At 38.0% G+C, this 21,023-nt stretch overlaps 2 protein-coding genes across 4 annotated transcripts in view; one reads left to right on the forward strand and one right to left on the reverse strand.

Moving 5' to 3' along the window:
• Positions 1 to 21,023, reverse strand: part of LOC148947325 (SLIT-ROBO Rho GTPase-activating protein 1-like) — a 707,344-nt gene that overhangs the window by 48,398 nt on the left and 637,923 nt on the right. The gene's annotated exons all lie outside the window — the stretch shown is intronic.
• aus (argus) overlaps positions 1 to 21,023 on the forward strand; it is a 143,957-nt gene that overhangs the window by 26,805 nt on the left and 96,129 nt on the right. Inside the window, exon 4 of the mRNA XM_089097123.1 lies at positions 14,586 to 14,701. Within this exon, the coding sequence (XP_088953249.1) occupies positions 14,586 to 14,701 (116 nt within the window). The remainder of the gene's footprint in view (positions 1 to 14,585; positions 14,702 to 21,023) is intronic.

The following is a 21,023-nucleotide window of genomic DNA, read 5'->3' on the forward strand; positions in this document are numbered from 1 at the left end:
TAGAATTCCCATATCGGAGTCCGAAATACTCAAACTTATCCTTTTGGAGAACTGTCGTCCCGCAAACATCAACAACACGATTTGGCAATGTTTCGTCGTTCAAAACGACGAATTCAGTCTTAGACGGCTCTATTGTTAGCCCAGTATCACCAAGTGCAGACGACACGGCATTAATAGCTTTCTGTAAAGATTCTAAATTATCACTTATCAAAAGTAGAGCATCTGCGTAAGATAGATGACTAGCATCAATTCTATCATCTATCAAAAACTCTTCTATCGATTTTGTCGCAGAATCGTATTGCATTGTTAAATATCTCATGGCTGATTACTGAGCCTGGTTCAACACCCCTACGTATATCTATAGGTCTAGAAAGCTGTCCCGCAGACCGAATTCTTACTTGAGATTTTCGATACCATTGCCACAGACAATTACAAACAAAGGGATCAACTCCTGCTCTTAGTAGTGACAGGACTGCTTGCGAATGTAAGACAGAATCAAACGCCTTAAATATGTCTGTTGCGCAGACGAATAACGGAGTTTTTCGTTTCTTAAACTTTTCAACAATTGAATTAAAGTTGCATGTGCATTCTGAACACCAAGACCGGACCGGAAACCGAACTGATTGTCACCCACATCCGCTCGCGCTGCCACTATAGGGCACATTATCTTCTCCAGTAACTTTGCTAGAACTGAACAAATAGTGATGGGCCTGTACGAAGAACAATCTTTAGGGTCTTTCCCCTTCTTATTTATGCAGGTAACGACCCCCTGACACAAACCTTGTGGGACAGACTGTTGCGAAACTATTGCTTGGAACAATAAAGCTATGTGACTAAACAGTTTAGGGGTACCATACCTCAGATGTTCCGGCTGAATACCATCTGCACCAGCCGATTTTCCTAAAGGAAGAGGACGAACAAAAGATTCGACACACGACGGGGTAATAGTAAGCCAGTTACTATATTGGTTTAGTCGATCAAAATGCTGCATCAGAATGTCCCGGAAATGGATCAGCCGCAAACATTGAAGAAAAATGTTCAAACCATCTATTTATTTCAATCCTATCAGGCGGCGACGAAGAAGAACGGATAAGTTTAGACACTTCTCACCCTAGCTGACGAGGATTATTTTTTATTTCCCGCGATAGCTCCTTAACCCGACTTCTTTTCCAAGATTTCACATTCTTTTGATATTGGTGTTTACTCGACTGCATAATTTTAGAAACCCATCCTGAACGTGGTCTTTCACAATCAACCTAAATTTGCCTCCTAAACACATGGCGAGACTTTTCAACCTTCAAACCAGGAAAATCTGACCAGCCTCTCCTACAGGTATTCAGCTTTATTTTTACCGATGGAACTGCAACGGATGCAGCCATTTTCATACTATGCACCAATTAAAAAAAAAATTAACAATTCAAATCGAGAAGCCGGTCATATTTTACCCGCGAGAGCAAATGAAACGGAACCCTTCAAATACGAATCAAGTAGCATCTGGTAAGTAAATAAATCAATACGACTCCAGTTCTGTTTAGTGAACCACTTGGGTCTAGAGGGAGCATATGTCTCAAAAGAACTGAGTGGTAAATGAAACTCAAGATGCGAATGGTCACTTAAAAGAAAGTCATCAGAAACATTAACTATCTGCCGCTGGAGATCCCCCATATCAGTAAACACGAAATCGAGATAATAAGTGCCACCCCTATTATGTACATAGGTAAACGATCTATTTTTCCGTAGACAATAGAAATTTTGCGGCAATATATCATTTAACATTTGTGAGCGACCAATGGTATTACCATTAATGTCGGTATTAAAATCACCCATAATAACACAAGATTTACGGGTAAGGGCTATTCTTTCAAGTAGTTTCAACAATGAAGAGCAGACAGACGCAAACTTCTGACTCGATCGGTCATTTCTATAGTTTGTAGGCATATAAACACAAACGGCAATAAAACCACTAAATTCTACCGCAAGACATACATCATTAGACTCAAATAGATTACAATTATACTTTTTTTCTAACAGCTATCATTAAACCCCCCGAGGGTCGACCCCCAGTACTTTTAGCTGGGTAAATAAAAAACTGATGATCATAAGAAGTAATCAGTCTTGTGCTATTATCTTCATTAAGCAGATGCTCATTAACACAAATTATATCGAAAGCACCATACACTAATGGAAGTATGTCTAATTTTTCTCTAGCACCGTTTATGTTTTGACAGCACACACGTACTTTGCCATCTATCGAGCCGGTTTACGATTTAAGTTTTTCGGCACAACTTGGTCTGGAGTTGTACCATGAGCTGCATTTTTCAGGTTCCGGCACCGAAAGCTGTTACTTGCATGGTTGGATCCGCAGTTGGCACATTTGAGCACATCTAAGGTGCGCTCGGAGTAGCTATGATCACCGGCACACTTGCTACATTTAGTGTCCTTCTGACACTGGTTTGCACGATGACCAAAACCTTGACATTTATAGCACTGCAGCGGCTTTGCAAGTGGCTGATACAGAAAAAATGGTGCATTCCGCTTTGATTCCAAACTTGAGAGCCTGATCGAAGTCAATCTTAGTAACGAACGTGAGCTGGACATCTGAGGAATTTCCGAAGCGCTTGGCTTGGGAAACACCGCTAATTAGGCTGGGAATAATTGAAACGTCGTAATCTTTGTCAACGTAAATGATCCCGAGGTATTCTGAGCGCAGTACCTTGCTTCGGATATTTTGCTCGCCTTGGGCCTTGGAGGCGACAACACTTGCGGATGTTTCGTCTTTCATATTTACAAAAAGCCTCTCTCTTCGTTGTTCAATTCCGTCTATTTTATCAGCGGGTCTAATTTTCCTCAAGAACTCCTTTTGCTTGGTAGGATTAGCACTCAAGCTTGCGGGCAGATTCGACAAAACAACTGGGATAGTCGTTTCTGGTCGGGGCAGAGATGCCTATATTGGTGGCTGGTTCTCTGAGCTAGGTACTGCAGAGGTTTCGTGCTTCTCTACAAGGAAACTTAGTATCGCTTTACAATCATTCAATCGTGAGGCAACAATCGTACTCATATCCTCAGGAACGGTGGGAACGTTATCTGGGTCGAGGATGGCAAAACGAGGGGTCGGAACTTCATTTGCGAACTTTTCTGACATAACCTCATAAATATCGCCATAAAAGACAGAAGCCGGGTTAGAGCCCCTACGACTCTGATTAATGTCTTTGTCGAGCACCGTTTTGCATATATTAATAGCATCTCTCAGAGCTTCCTTTGAGAAAAACTTCGACTGCCTGATAACAATATCCTTATTCGTTTTCTTTTCCACATGCCTCTGTATAAAGTTCAATACCGGACTTAAAACCATTGTATTTTCCGTCATTATTGATCCAGCTATCATCCCAAAAGACAAGGGAGGTGTCAGCCCTCGTTCCCTTATTCCCGCAGTTTAAGGGAGACTATCCTGGCAGGTACAACGGCACTTGCCACGGGTTTACTGCCCCTCTTCTGCTTGTCAATTAGGGTTACGCAAAATTGAAATCAGCACAAATCTATTCTTGTGAAGTGTAAATAAATTTCCATAAACTAGGTCAGTAGATTCCAACATTTTTAATCCATATAAAAATGTTTTGAAAGAATGGTCACACTATTAACTCCGGTCACTGCATTAATTTAAGATCCTACCGAGTTTCAAGTTGATTAAATCCAAAAAAGGTGTTGTTATCACATTTAAGACTAATTGAAGACTCTATATAGAGTTCGAGTCTACTTGGTACTACCTACAATATAGACACAATTTGCTCCATAACATTACATAACGTAAGGCAGAGTCCTAAGTTATGCTAATATGACAGGTTCCACAGCGTAGTGTGAGAGCACCATTATGTATTATGGTTCAAGACTTGCTTCTTAAGCTGGATAATAAACAAGAACTAAAATTATGCAAGATAAATGTTTGATATGAACTTAAAATTGGGTAACGTATTTTGAACTTGAAGCAAAATAGAATGTCCATCATGTAAGTTAAATTTTTGAACCATGGAACACACGTGATGTTAAATCATTACACTGTGGAACACTCACCAGTTTAAGTCGGTGAAAGAATATTTCACATATTCCGCATACGGTACTGTACTTTACTTGTGACCCCGAGGCATTTACATAAACTCATTTTATGTATCTCGGCCAATGTTGTACTCTGGGGGGGGGGGGGGGAGAGCGTTTAGCATCTCCACTCTGAAATTTATCCGACTCGACATTGGCATTAAAAGTAAGCAAAATATTGGGCGTACCCCCTATACAGAAAGATATACATACCTTTCAAGAAAGTAGCGAAAGCATCAACAAAGAACCTTAATCAATAGGAAAACAATACATTAAAAACTAAGCACACACGGCTAAGGGAGAATTTTCTTTTATTGTTAACAGAAGATGACAAGGGAAAAATCCTCCCCTACCTATTTGATGAACGTAAAAATCCATTTTTGGCCAATATCAATTTTAATACACTTGCACACAGGAACTGTGATGTGACTTACCACTGAATAACTATGCTCCTCATAATTATAGGTAGCGCAATCGCGCTGCCTAAGTAAAGAGGGACGTGGACACTTTTTTTTTACCAGGGCACTTCGTATGGAAGGAGTTGTCGCAGACCGTCGACAATTCGAAAGGTGTTGGTTCGATTGGAAATTGAAAGTTCTAGTGCCCTTTTAAGTCACAACTAATTGGAGGGCAACCAACCCCTCCCCTCCACGCCCATCATTTCCCCAAACACATCCGATCAAAATTTTCAGATAACCATTTTGCTCAGCATAGTTGAAAAGTCCAGTAATTATGTCTTTAGGGATGACACCTCCCCCCACAGCCCTCAGAGCAAGTGTTATAAGTTATACTAGTTGTCCACTATTATAATATAAGGTTTTATGGAAGAGGTGGTCGTATAAACTTCGGAGGGGGTTCATTCGATTGGAAATAAGAAGTCAGGAATGAGCCCCCCCCCAAAAAAAAAAAACGTCCATCATATCCCAAAGCAAACCTCCTATCAAAATTTTGAGATATATGTTTTCTTCAGCATTGTTGAAAGGTCCAGTAATTACGCCTTTGGGGATGTCCTGCCTCACAGCCCTCAGGGTAAGGGCTGGAAAAAAGGGAATTCGTTCATTGCTTACATGTAGTATATGATATTGAGAAAGGTATGCATGTTTGGCCTTAACTTCCACAAAAACGAAGGGCTTTCAGGCCTTTCAGAGAGTGTAGAGGGGAGTGTTGAACTAAATCAAAATACGTTATGTCTAAATGGGTTGCCAAAGGGCGTAAATCAGGAATGGCTGAGTATGTTAATTTGAAATTTCCACAAAATGATAAGGGAGATGAACAATTGATCGAAAAGACAATATTTGGATGCTACTACTACTGCTACAACTACCGCCACTACTACTGCAACCACTACTACTACTACGACTACTACCACAAAAATTACTGCTTCTGTAACGAGTAGCATAAGGGCGTACCTCAAGAATGGATTCTGTATGCAGATTGTCAAAAGGGATTGTCAATAATATATTTGGGTATTAAATTGGAGCTTCCAGTGGATACTTAAAGTGGAAGATCAATTGACGAAAAGATAATATGTACATGCTATTACTAACACTACTACCACTGCTACTTTTACTGCTACTCAAGGCCGTATCCAGGGGGGATTACCCGGTTCGAACCCCCCCCCCCCCGAAATTTATGACGGAGTCGAAAATAAGTCGAAAATTAGTAAAACCTAGGTAAAAATCAGTAAAATTAGTCGAAAACTGAGTCAAAAATTAGTAAACCCCCCACCCCCGAAAAAGTCAAAAATTAGTAACCCCCCCCCCCCTAAAAAAATCCTGGATCCGCCCTTGCTGCTACTACTACTGCTACTAAACTACTCCAATTACTACTTAAAATGCAACTACTTGTAAGGCTTAGAGTATTAAGATGAAAAAGGGATCAAAGGGGCACATCAGCAATATTTTGGGAACGGCTTACCGTATCAAGGTCTAACTTCTGGGGTATCATCAGGGAATGTTCAACTGACCAAAAGGCAGCATATATATCCTACTACTGTTATTAATACTGCTGCTATTTCTGTTACTACTGTTTCAAGTACAACACTACTTCTCCTACTACCACCACTACTCCTATGATACTCGTATGATTGAGGCTAGGTCTATGAAAGTGAAAATTTGAGATAATATTAAGGGGAAGTTTGAACTAAATAAAAGACACTAGGTGCATGCAGATTGTCAAAAGAGCGTATTTTAAGAATGTGTGCACGCTATTACTAATATTACTACTACTACTACATTTACTGCTACTAATACTGCTATTAATACTTCAACTACTGCATCTATTGCAACTACCTTTAAGGCTAAGAGCATTAAGATAAAAATATCAAGAAGTATATGAATATAAAGGTTATCAAAAGGACATATCGTCAATGTCTTAGCAAGGGCTAATTGTATTAAGTTGAAACTTCCACGACTTCCATGAGAGGGATGTTCAACTGAGCAAAAGGCAATTTGTTACTACTACTGCTGCTACTTGTACTGTTGCTATTAATACTAGTACTACTTATATTAATACTGCTTCTTTGACTACGATTGCATAAATGCCTAAGGGTTTGAAGGTGAAATTGTCTGAGAATTTTGAGGAGGGAGGTGAGCTGAATCAAAACACGCCGTCTTTATGCAGGTTGTCAAAAGGGTGCATCAGCAATATCTTAGAAACGGTTTGTGTATGAAGTTGAAACTAACAGGGATTGTTGTTGGAGATGTTGAACTAATCAAAAGACAATATTTGCATCCTAAAGCTACTGCTTCTGCTCATACTACTACTGCTACTATTATTGCTACTTCTACTACTACTACTACTAAAACTAAGGGTATTAGTGAAAAATTTGGGAAATATTGAAACTGAATGGAACTAAATTGAAACACACTATCCCCACAAAGGTTGTTAAGAGGACGTATCAGCAATGCTTCAGGAACGGTTAATGGTATTAAGTTGAAACTTTCAGCGTGTGTTGAAGGAAATGTTGAAGAAAACCAGGCTAAGGGTATTAAAGTGAAGGTTTCAAGGAATATTTAGGCAGATGTTAAACTAAATCAAAACGGGCTGGGAGTATGTATATTTTTAAAAAGTTTACAAAGCAATATCTCAAGAACGCTTACATTATTAAGTTAGACCTTTAATTGCAAGTTGTGGCAGAATGATGTTGAACTAGCCAGAAGGAACTATGTGTATACTATTAATAATATCCCTACAATTACTGTAACTAATGACGCTAAGGGTATTTTTTTAGGGAAGGTTTAGGGATAGTTTCAATTAAACGAAAAAAAAATGTGTATGAAGGTTTTCAAAAGGACATGAGCAATATCATGGGCAGTGCCGCTGTATAATAGCTTGCAATATCGTTGGAACTCTTTAAAGGAGCTAATTCGGTTGGAAATTAAACGCTCTAGTTTCCTTTTTAAGAGTCAATGGTGTTTCGGAGGGCAAGCAGCCCTCCTCCCAAGCCTATTCATTTTCCGAACACATCCAATAAAAATTTTGAGACAGCCATTTTGTTCAGCGTAGTAGAACTGTCAAGTAACTATGTCTCTAGGGATATTGGGCATGTCAGCCCCTCCCAGTTATGCAATTTGCCCATGATGCTTTAAAACCAAATAAAAAGGCACTGTGGGTATGCTAGTCACATCTCAGCAATATCTCAAGAACAACTGGGGGTATTAAGTTGAAACTTTCGCGGCTACTACTATTGCTACTTCTGCTCTTATAATTGCACTAAATCAAAAGAGTGTAACTGTATCCAGGTTGTCAAAGAGCATAGATAGAATTTTCTGGGAATGGTATTAAGTTTATTTTTCAGGTCAATTTGAGGAGGTATATAAAACTAAATTAAACTATATTATTTGTGTCAGGATTAAGAATTATTGAATAAGTTTTTCCAACATACAATTAGCAATCCAAACTATGGATTCATATAGAAAAAACATAAAGATATATAAAATATTGTTTTCTTTTTCCGTGAAACGACTAAACGAACGGAAATTAGTTTTAAAAACTTTTTCCAAAAATTAAGTTTTCAAAGAAACAGTAAAGAGCTCCATTCAGCCAAAAATGAGCAGAAATAAAGTCAAATAATATTTGAAGCGTAAAACTACCACAAGTCACCATCAACAAGTAAATGAAACCCAAAACCAACAGAAATTACAATTAATAACCGAGTCAAACCCAAAACGAGCAGAAATTAATATGAGCAGAGTTGACCACCCCCATGCTTTCTCAAGACGAGAATATAATTTGCAATTTACTGACAACAAACTACATTTGAAATGTTTTCATTTTTTGAATTAAATAAATGAAAAATTATTAACATGTTAAGGAATAAATAGTAGTATATGTATGTTAAACTGACAATCCACGGCCGTTCGGTTTTTTTTTTTTTTTTTTTTTTTTTTTTTTTTTTTTTTTTTTTTTTTGCTCTAAAAATGACTGAGGTGCTGTTTAATTCGGCTCTATCTTCTCCTGAAGGGTTTTAGTTTCCGTATTAGCTTATTGATTTGTTTTATATATTCCAATATTGTTTATTGGTTATGCCGTTCTGTGTCTTTTGTCTAAATAAGTGCTAGGACCAAACCGGCTGGAAATGATGGATGATAGGCTTCATTTCACGGATTGAAAAAACTTCCCTTGTTGAGATTTTGTTTTCCTTTGCTACTGTTTCTCGTTTTTTTCATCTTTTGTTTTATGTATGTTCTTTTCATAATTTTCGCTTCAAACCCGTACACGCACAAACGTACCCACCCACGCATATACACGCACACACACGCACAGGTACATATATAGTATACATATTATAAAAGTCTTCGTTAAAGCAATATCTATATACACTATTTTATTTTCACTTGAATCAATTCATATCTTAAGTGATGCTAAAATTGGAGTTCTCTTTTGCCATACGCCGCTAAACATTCCCTTAGTATTGAATTTTTGCTTCGAAACATCGCATGATATTGACTTACCAAGTGTTAGTGTATGCAACAAATATTTGAAAGTTCCATTATAGAAACGTTTTCCATTTTTATTCTTTAAAAGTAAATGTCATATAGAAAAGCCAATAATTTTTTTTGCTATTATGAATTGATATTGTGGTTAATAGCTACCAGCAAAACCAACATTTAAAAAAATAAATAAAAACTCAAGGGGGTCATTTGTTTTTTCGCCCCCACCCTTCTGAACCGATTTTACTATCTCACTTGTAGTTTCTTGAATTTTGTTACAGCTTGCCTGTTTTTTTTTAACTTGTTATTCCCTCCCCTGAGATGTGCCCCCCCCTCCAAAAAAACAACATTTTCCCGAGACATTCAGCCAAGAAGAAAGAGAAACAAAACATGAAGATTAACCATAATAATAATAAATTTAAACAAAACTAATAAGTGAAAAAATGCCAAGTGAGCCAGAAAAAAGCCAAAAGCCATCCTCAATTTATTAGAATTAATTTGCTGTCTTTTTTTTTTTTTTACAAAGATTAAATTGGATAAAACCCCTTTTCTTGCTGGCTATTTAAGCCAAAAAGGACTACAATGTAGCTTTCTTTACTCACCCAAAGAAAAAAAAAATCCTATAAACTTCTTCAGCTATCAGACCGGTGACTTCTGGACTGACAAATATTAAAAGAGTTTTAGTGAAATATGAGTGATAAAAAACAAGATAGAACTCAATTGTCTTCTTTCTCCAACTCTCGTTTCAACCCTTTTTTGTATTCTGCAAAAGGTTATATCTTGAACAGACGAGTTGGGAAGAGCCATTTAAATAAAAACAACGAAGTAACTGAATAAAAAAACAAAGGACATGGTTGACAGAAGCTCAATTTTCTTAATTGTAAGAGAAAAACGATAAGGGAAGGGGGGAGACTGTTTTTTGTCTTTTTTAGCGAAAAAGAATTGAGTTATTAGTATCCCCAGTGGTGAGGAAAAAAAAAACTCGTCATTGTTTTATTGTTTTGTTTTTGTTTTTTATTAAAATGCTTTGATACATATCTGTATATCAAGCATCAGGATACATGTGTTGTTCCAAAGATATCCGTGATGGACACAATAGAGCCAAAGTCTATTTCGACTTTTTTGTCCTGCTGAATATACACGGTTATTAATGTGCACTAGAATTAAATCAATGGACCTTTCCTTAGACCTTAGTACCTCCAGTGCCTGCAGAGGCACACAGGGCGTCAGTAAGTAGCCTCCAATCTTCCCTCAAGAGGGCCGCTGCGTAGATCTCCTCCCACTCTGGAATGAAACTCGTCCGGTGGGCTCTTCTGTCACGTTCGTACGTTCTATGTATAGTTTTCGTTAGTCTTCCTTGGTGGAGGGTGTTTTCTGGTTGCCAGGGGAGGAGTATTTTAGGAAGTCTATGATCTGGCATACGGTAGATATGTCCAAGGTATCGCCATCTTCGTTGCCTCACAGCGGATTTGATGTCCGGTTGGCATATGCTAGCACAAATTTCATCGTTGCTGACATGGTCTCTCCAGCTGATCCTTAGAACCCTGCGAATACAGTTATTTTCAAAGGTGGTAAGATGTTTCACCTGATCCGCGGTTAGCTTTAGGCATGCCATAGAGTAACTCAGAACAGACAAAACATTATTCTGGAACAGATTGAGTTTCAGCTTCTTTTAAGTATACTGTGGATTTCTAGACTGGCAAAAGTCTCTGAAATGCTGTGTTGGCTAGAGCTATTCTGGTCCGTAATTCTTTTTCAGAGTCACCACTGGAAGTTACTGTACTGCCTAAGTACTTGGAGTCTATCACTTGTTCGATGTCTTTATTATCTGGTTGGATTCCCGTGGGCGAACTGCTAATTGATACAGCTTTAGTCTTTAGAGTTTTGATGTGTAATCCGAACTGTTCAGCTTTCTTCGCAAGATCGTTCAGGAATTCCTGAAGCTTTTGCTTTTCGGCTTTTATGAGCCCAACATCATCAGCAAAATTAACGTCCTGAAGAAGCTTTCCTGCAATCCGATTCCATTCCCATTTATTTGTCTAAAGATGCAGTCTACAACTAGGAAGAAGAGAAAAAGATACAGGACACAGCCTTGCTTGACGCCAGTCATTACTTTGAAGTAGCGCGTGTTGCTATCAGAAGTTTTAAGACAACACTCCGTCTCTTCGTACATGACAATTGTTTGACGGACTAGTTTCTTGGGAATGCTGTAGAACTTTAAGACTCTCCACAGGGTTTGACGATCCACTGAATCAGTCGCTTTCTGGAAGTCCACGAAGAGTATGTACAAGTGAAGAGTAATTACAAGTGAAGAGTATGCCTACATTTATCAAATACATCCAGCATCGTGCGTAAAGTAAAGATAAGGTTGGCTCATATATTGCCGTCTGTCGGATCTGGCACTTTTCGTTACTTTTTTTTTATCAGCTTATTTACGCCAAGCTCGTGGTCAAAATTAATTGACCATTTTCCCTGAGAGAGTTTGGCTTCAGTTTCTTACAATTTGCTATGAGATCCCGGGTCTTTGTGGATATCCACTGTTCCTTAACCGTTTTTTTCTAAGTCGAGGGCTTCTTTGGCCGTATCCGTGTAGTTTTTGCGAATCGTCTCCCAAACTTCCTCGACATCTTCTTGGAGGTCATCGAGGGCTTTGGATTTATTGGATGGAAATAGTCAAGCAACTGCATAACAAAAATGAAAAGACATGGCTGTCAAACCCTCCATTTGTTTGAATGCAAGAGAAAAACGGCCTTTTTTTGGAAGAATGTCAAGATTCGTTCTATGAATTATGAAAATATACGGTCAGTAAATTCATACAAGTTGACTACGAGAATAGAATTTTCTATAAGGCCATAAGGCCGTATTTCATTGGCCATAAATAAAAAACTTTCCTTAATGGTTGGATTATAGAACTGCAGACGCAAAATAAATTGCTTCGTAAAAAGTTAAAATCGGCTTTAGCTTTAAAGAGTCGCCTTAACTGAACTAGGAAAGAGGGTGGATGCATTGAAAATGTAAAAAGTAGAACAGACAAAAGTTTGCAAAAATAGGAAGATAAGTCTATAAACTAAGACTAGAATATTGTAAGTCAGGGTAATGACAGTGGTCAACCATGGCTGGGAAGCAAGGGGTTTTAAGAGGCTGAGGAGAAATTGTTAAAATGTTTCCAGAGGAACTTTCTGAGGATAGTTTTATTAGATCAAACAATAAGCTTTACGAGAAATTTGGTATGTCCCAACTTTTTAGGGATATAACGAAGATAATTTCGGAGACCACACTGCCTTTCCATGACGATAAAATAAAAGTTCAAAATAGGGATAAAATCCTTTTTAATAGACAGTGTATAATAAATTTCACAAAAAATACCAAATATTTCGGTCACATATACAGTGACCGTCATCAGTAGTAAAACTTTTTACTCAGATTTTTACTACTGATGACGGTCACTGTATATGTGACCGAAATATCTGGTATTTTTTGTGAAATTTATTATACACTGTCTATTAAAAAGGATTTTTTCCCTATTTTTAACTTTTATTTTATCGATATAACGAAAGAAATGATAAGATGGTCTGGCCACATTTTATAGTTAAGGGTGAATGGTAAACCAAAGATTGATGCTGTTCGATCACCAATATATGGCCAAATGAAGAGCAGGCTATCCCCGAATGGCGTGGAAGGAGCTCACAAAAAGCAGGAAATAAAGGAGGTTGAACGTCATGAAAGGGAGTAAAGAGTCAAGCTTTGAATAGATTAGGATGAAGAAGAAGCGTTGCCATCTGGGATTGCCTCAGGCGGCATGGTGTTGCGATGAGCCGTTAGTAGTGGTAGAAGTACTTTAAGTGAATTTTTTTTTATAATTCCAAATAGTCTACGTTGTATTAATGACACATAACTAAGAAACAATTATGATTTCTCCTAAAATGATGCATTGAAACTTTTATCTGCCTTTGGCTTAAATAACTCGTTGTGGACTTGCTGGTAAAAAAAGAAGGAAAATATTGTGTAATACCATAAACCTAATATGTGACGTGATTTATTCATTTGATTATGTCTAGATATAGGTTCATTTTAGTCTGAGTTCCAGGGTGCAAGGGTCTAGGAACTCTTCCAGAAGTATAAGAGGAGTTCGAAAGCATATGAAATGTGTATACCAAGTTTTAAGGCTTCCTAGAGGGATAGGATCTCAATTGTCTTCTTTCACTGACTCCTGACATCGTCAAGATCCTTCAGACTGATGTTAAAAGAGTATTTTTTCCTATTCACCTTGTGCAGATATATGCTAAATAAAGATGCAAATCGATATCGTTTAGTATGTCTAGGAAATGCATACTTGCATTTCCTTCACATCTCGAATCAAAATTTATTGTAGTTGTGGTAAGTGTTGAAGTCCCATGAGATGGGGGTCAAGGAACTCTTTCAGGAGTTTAAGAGGGGACGAAATCACGAAAAATGTGAATGCCAAGTATCAAAACAAGCCAGATAGGAATCCCCTATGTCTTCTTTTCTTACTCCTGTTTTATTCAAGGTCCCTCGGGCCAATTTTAGAGGGACTTCTCGCCATCCTCCTTGTACAGGCATGTGCTAAATAATGACGTAAATCACTTACCATTTAGTATGTCTAGAAAATGTCTACTTGCATATCCTTTACAACTCAAATCCAAGCTGTTTTCAAAAACAGTACAGTGTTTAGTATATATTAAAAAGTATATATATAAAATACTATACTCTTGCTTTTTGCTAGTCAATGAAAAGTTTAGTTTTAAATTCTTCTTATTATTTTTTTTACTGCTTTTTAATAACCTACATGGTGAAGCGCCATCTGAATGCATTTTGAGTTTAAAATTTTTCTATTCATCTAGTTTTTATCTTTCTATTTTGTGTCTACTATCCAGCCGTTCACTACTAGCAAGGGCCATATAGTATAAGCAGGGAGGCGCGCTATATTTTTGTTTTATATCTAATCGAATATTAACAACCAGGGTTGTGTAATATAAGATGGGGATGAGAGATATTGTTAACTGAAATAAATGATAAATTGAGCTACTTATCCATGTAGAATATTAGAAAATATGCATTCCCTTTATAGATTCAAATTCAGAAACTAAGCTTGTGTTTCAAACTTAAGTATCCACCTTTTAGTGATTTGTAAGATCCTGTGAAAAAGCTCCTCGCCTTGAAGACAAAAGCAAATTTGGCTTAGAAGCCCGCTCAGATCCGTGGAACGGTATGGTCAAAGCTTTTTGGTTTGCCTTACGCGTTGCCATATATCTATGTTGTCATATATTTATGTTATCACCAGGGCCGTATCCAGGATTTTTTCGAGGGGGGCGTTTATAAAAGGATTTTTTTTCGGTAGGGAGGGGGTTTGAAAAAAAGCTTTAAAAAATGCACCAAAAATTTGTTTATATTCATTTTGTAACGTTTTTACGAGTCGGACAAATATTTCGGGTGGGGGGCCAACCCCTCCCCCCTGGATACGGTCTTGGCTATCAGGATTGCCGCAAAGGATTCCTCTATGGCATACGTGCTTGTTATCATTACACATTTCTTTCTTTTTAGTACTGGAAAGGGCGACTGTCGATATCCACTGTCTTCTGTTGAACGATGTTCAGACCCATACAAAAAGCTAGTTCGCTATCAGGCTTGTCCCGATGTACTTGGTGCAGAAAGTTCAGGTATGTTCAGGTAAAATCAGGCAAAAATTCAGGTAACCCAGTTACCGAATTGCACGTTACCCGCTACACGCACCCGTTATCGGCATGCTAACTTTTCACCAGCACCATCGTATCGGCATGTTGCCTACCATCAGAACACTACTTGCCTATTGAGTCATTTTTGACATCTTTGTGGGCATAATTAAAAATTTGCTTACGATATTTTTATATAGAACTTTTACATCCATAAAATATGAAATGCTTGTGCTTTACAAGGACATCTTCTTCTTGGATTTAGTAGACAGTAAGTCAAACTGTCTTTATTTAAAGCAAAAACCTTGTTTGGGTACCGGTGGCTAGTGACGCCAATTTACCAAAACTTAACGGGGGGGGCAATTATTTATTTAAGTTTTTAAAATTAAGACTTGAAAAAAAAATGTATATTTCGAAAACTATGGGAAGCGGTTTTTTTCCTATTTATTTTAATGTAAATATCAACAAACAAAGAATCTTTTTCCAAATATAGAAGTAATCCCCCACTCCTTGCTCCCTTCATAATTGGCACCCCTACCTGTGGCTGAAACATTACCTTATATCTATTTGTATTAGTAATATGCAATAAAGATGTAAAGTAAGATTAACCTTTCCTCCACGTTACAACCGTTTACCCATGTCGAAAAAGTTCCATTTTTTAATATTGAGAATTATATGTACGTCGGAAGCCACCTGGGCAATTGAGTGGATGTGTCCTTTAATGTAAGAGTTCTAACAACGCTGGGTTGTCACATTTATTCCTCCCACTCTCAAAGCTTTCCATCCCCTCCCACCCATATCTGTTACCGACACATATCAGGTTTTTTTTGCAGCCATCAAGTTTTTTTTTTTTTTTTTTTTTTTTTTTTTTTTTTTTTGCTGTCTTGATGAATTTCACCTTTCGGCACAAAATCTACTTCTGCGTGCCTGCCTTATTTAGTTCTTTTTTATCTTATGTTTTAAAATTAATTTCGTTAATTCAAGGTTTATTAGGGTTGATTACTTTTTGCATGTAACGATTGAATTCAGTTGTTTTCAAAAATGTAAATAACACGAACTCCTTGTTTTTGCACAATTTTGTTTCTGTGGACCCTTTTTTAAGAAGAAAAGGAACTATACACGAACACACCTGATCAATGCCCTGGATTTGTTTTTATCCACAGTTCGAAATTGCTTATTCTCCTGACTGAACATTGTTAAGTTGGAGAAGATGCAATAAAGTCTTAAGGACCGATAAACTGCACTTTAAAATAACTTATTACCAGGGAAAGGGAAAATTTATAGCCGACAAAAATGAATGATATTTGGAAAAATAATGATATTTTCTTGATATCTGGATAATGATGTTTGTTTGTGTAGTTTAAGCATGGTTGGCAACTATTCTTCGTACACTCTGAGGCACAATAACGAAAATCGTAAAATTATTTTGGATAACTTGCCTTTTTTTAGTGAGCCTTTTTTTTCTTTTTTTCTTTTAGCCAAATTTAGTTTTTATTGGCCCAATCTCGCAGCAGTGTTTATAAATAAGGTTTTTTTATGTATTGTTTTCTGCGTTTTGATCTAGTTTCAGTATTCTACGTTAGTATGAAGAAATCCAAGTTTGTTCCCACTAAAGAGATGAACTACTTTTTTGTAAATTGTGTTTCCTTCTCACATTGAACGGAAGATGTGAACGTTTTCCCGCAATGTCCATTATCTGTTTCTTGGACTTGTATTTTCAAGGTATTTGACTAAAATATACTGCTACCGAAAAAAATAATTCCCAAAATTTTGAGCAGGTTTTGGTTGTTGGTTATGCTTGCTGGTTATGTTGTTTGTTGATTATGCTTGTTGGTTATGTTTGTTGGTTGTTGGTTATTACTGTTCTTTGTTGGTTATGTTTGTTGTTTGTTGGTAGTTGGTTATGATTGTTGGTTATGTTGGTTATGTTTGTTGGTTATGATTGTTGGTTGTTGGTTATGACTGTTGGATGTGCTTATTGGTTTGGATATATTTGATAATAAAAGGAGTTACCAGCCAATGCCTCCCAGCTGGCAAGACTTCCCCATGATGTTTTTTCTATTATAAACCTTAGACGGCCAGTTTTTAAGGAATCTTGTCTAAACATTCCTCCGAGCTGACAAGACTTCCCCATGAGGTTTTTTTCTATTAAAACCCTTAGACGGCTCAAGACTCCCATGACACACCCCTCTGGACTCCAAGGACGTCAAAATACACCCCTGTTTTAAACGGTCAGGTGTAATATGCTTGACGCAATTTTATGTAACCCACGGGGGAATCCCCGCTTGTAACTTAACAAGAGCACACACCTTACGTAATGATTGTGCATCACTGTCACGTAATACTTTTTTTGACAATCTTTTTCTCGCCCGAAACGTTCAACGTTATTTCTTTCTTTCTATCACTTAATGACGGCGCACACTATGTAAGGTCACGCAATGATTGCGCAACCATCACTGCCAGTTAATACCCTTTTTGAAATTTGATTTTTCGCTCGAAACGCTCTAGCCATTTTTCTTTCTTTAATTTAATAGCATTTATTTTTTCGCTCGAAACATTCAACGCTTTTTTTTCTTTCTCTTTTTCCTTACTTCTTTGACCCCCCCCCCCTCCAGGACTCGAAAGGTCCCATCCCATGGATTTGTGTCTAAACCGAGAGAACCCCCACTCTATTTCCAACGTTCTGTGTAAGAGAAGTACTTTTAGTAAATAATACTATCCTCTTAACGTCAAAGCTGTTTCCTAGCAAGCGCCATTGTTTTTCCATACCCTGCGATATTTGGCACAAATATGGGGAATGTTGATTTTCAGAGACAATCGCTGTCAAGGATTGACAGAAAATCAATATTGATTTTCAGAGACAATCACTGTCAAGGTATTTATATTGATAAAAGGAAAATATATCGTTTCTTTGACTGGGATACTAAATTTCTAACTATCGTGACAATATACGGCTGCTCCCCTAACAATCATTTTGAAAGAGCGAGGTGATATTAGTGATACATTTAAATCGTTCTAAGAGGTATATTCGAAGCACTTTTAATGAAATGCATCGTTCCGTTGAGTACTTGTTAGATTGCCTCCTCCTTCATGGAAAAATTCTTAAACACCCAACTTAGCTTATAAGTTGTAGAACATGTTACTCCAAGCAATTCACCCCACAATGACATTGCTTGACTGCCCCCTGACACCCCCTCCATCATTCCTAAGACATTTTTCAGCTATTTCATAATAAAAATTATGCATTTAATTCCCATGATTCAAGTTTTTGCGACCCAGGCCTATTATGGTGCCCTACAAAACACTCCACACCCCCCTCTATCACCCATGTGGCACCAGTCCCTTGCCCCTTAGCGAGGTGATATTAGTGGTGCATTTAAACCATATTAAGAGGTATTCTTCGAAGGGCTTTTAATGAAATGCCATGGAAAAAATTCTTTAACGCATCCATCTTAACTTTTAAGATGTAGAACATGATACTCCAAAAGACACCCCACCGCCATGACATCACTTGACTGTCCTCCTGACACCCCCTTCATCATTCCTAAGACATTTTTCAGTCATTTCATAATAAAAATTATACCTCAATCCGCTGATTCAAGTTTTTTGCAACCCAAGCCTATAATGATACCCCGTAAAACACTCCGTATCACCATGGCATTACACCCTACCCTCCTCTCCATCACACATGTGGCACCAGTTCCTCATCAACCCCCTAGGACATTTTCAACCTTTTCGATTTAAAAATAAGCTAAAGAATCGAATTAAAAAGTATATTTCTGAAAACAGAGTAGTCGCCATTTCATTGCTAGAGAGTGATACCCCAAGCATTTCACCTCGCAATGGCACACTATTACTGCTCTGTACCACCCCTCTGACATCGCACCCATCTCCCCCCCAAGACACTTTTCGGACATTTCTTATTAAAACAAATACTTTTAAGCCAAGAAAGCTTACTCGCTAGTTTTTTTACCTGAAATGACACAGGTTGACTAGAAAGGCGAAAAGATAGGATAAGTTTTTAATGTCTTTGACAGGTAAAAAATTAGCGAGTAAGCACTTATTAGCTTAAAAGTATAATTTGTAACAAGAAATGTCTGAAAAGTGTCTTGGGGGGAGATGGGTACGATGTCAGAGGAGTGGTACAGAGCAGTAATAGTGTGCCATTGTGGGGTGAAATGCTTGGGGTATCACTTTCTAGCAATGAAATGGCGACTTACTGTTTTAAAAAATATAATGTTTAATGCGATTCTTTGGCTTATTTTTGGAGCTAAAAGGTTGAAAATGTCCTAGGGGTTAGATGAGCGACTCGTGTCACATGGGTGATGGAGGGGGGAGGGAAGGGTGTAATGCCATGGTGATGCGGAGTTTTATGTGGGGTTTTATGATAGGCTTGGGTTGCAAAAACTTGAATCAGCGGATTGAGGTATAATTTTTATTATGAAATGACTGAAAAATGTCTTAGGAATGATGAAGGGGGTGTCAGGAGGACAGTCAAGTGATGTCATGGCGGTGGGGTGTCTTTTGGAGTATCATGTTCTACATCTTAAAAGTTAAGATGGAGGCGTTAAAGAATTTTTTCCCATAGAGGAGGGTGAAAATCCAACAAATACTCAGAGAAACGGAGCATTTCGTTAAAATTCTTTCAAATATACCTCTTAATATGGTTTATATGTACCACTAATATCAACTCGCTTACCCGGGGGGTGGGGACTGGTGCCACATTGGTGATGGAGGGGGTTGTGATGCCATGGTGGTGTTGATTGTTTTTTGTGGCACCATGATTGGCTTGGGTTGCAAAAACTTGAATCACGGGATTTAAATGCATAATTTCTATTATGAAATAACTGAAAACAAAATGTCTTAGGAATGATGAAGGGGGTGTCAGGGGGCAGTCAAGCAATGTCATTGTTGGTTGAATTGCTTGGAGTAACATGTTCTATAGCTTAATAGTTAGGGTGGAGGCGTTAAAAGAATTTTTCCATGAAGGAGGGGGGAATCTAGCAATTACCCAAAGAAAGGATGCATTTCATTAAAAGTCCTTCAGAGATACCTCTTAAAACGCTTTAAATCTGGCAGTGGATATACTCAGGGGAAGTGGATATATTCAGGATGTCTTGTAGTTTGTAGACAGGCTAGTGGTATAAGCGTCGTTTAGTTAGGGTCGTGTATAATTTCCGTTCGGAATCTAGGAATTTTTGTTGTCTTAGAGATTTTTTTGTAACCCCAGCGATAGTTTCGACATCCGTAGCAAATGCTCAGATTCCTGCAGCTGTCTGTTACTGATGGTTCATATCAGGACATGGACAATCCTGTTTTCAGACGCCCCATTTGGTGATTTCTATGTAACCTTTTGATGGTTTCTATGCTTGAAAATGGTGTATATGATACATAGTTTATTCTGTCTGTAAAAATTGATTAGTTGCTCTCCCCCTTCCATTAAGCCATCTATGTCCATATGGGCCCATGGCATCTTTCTGACCGACATGGCTACTGTCTATCTTTGTGTTGAAGTCACTCTTGACGATTAATATACCGTTTTTGAGCATTTGGTAGGGACACCCTGTAACTGGAAGTAGAATTGATCCCAATCCTCTTAGCTTTGAGCATAGGCCGCAGGTTATGTCTGGAAGATTAAGAGGTTTTTGATGGGTTTTAGACGGACAATTGCAATTCTCCCCAATTTAGAAGTAAAACTGAGCAGTGACCTTTTAGCGGTGGGACAAAAACTGAAGCCGGTACCCAGCCGGTAAACACTGTTGGTACGTCCTGACTATAGCAATAGTGGTTTCAGGAATATTTTGTTCTCCATTTCGAGGAGGGTGTGTCTCTATTGGACCAACCACATCCTAATTCTATCTATTAATTTTTCTCAGTAAAAGATAGATTTTTCCTGGTTTAGCTAGAGTTCTAGTGTTGAGCGCACCAATATTGAAAATATTTCCCCTTGGTATTACAATATTATTCCACTGGGAAGTCCGCATAGGCCTATGAAGGCCATCAGTTTTCCCGCACGCTGTAGCAAATTTGGTATCATTCAAACTAGGGTCATCAGTTACCGCGGACATGGTAATTCATATTTGGAAGAAGAAAGTTCTTTGTTCAATCATTGATGGTCCTAAACGACTCTTCTCCCTCAACTTGCAGATGCTGTTGTCCACTTTCTAGATTTTCCGCCCTTTTGCATTTGTCCTCCTGCTGTGTATCCTTCCAGGATGGCATCCATCAGAACCACGCAATTTAACCCATTGCTGGTGGAAGGTTTGCAACAGATGGGGACATGCCCACACCCAGTGAGCCTTATACACTT

The sequence above is a fragment of the Artemia sp. Qi Xiang Cuo genome, chromosome 11 (assembly GCF_049724085.1).
Source record: "Artemia sp. Qi Xiang Cuo chromosome 11, ASM4972408v1, whole genome shotgun sequence".
Taxonomy (NCBI): Eukaryota; Metazoa; Arthropoda; class Branchiopoda; order Anostraca; family Artemiidae; genus Artemia; species Artemia sp. Qi Xiang Cuo.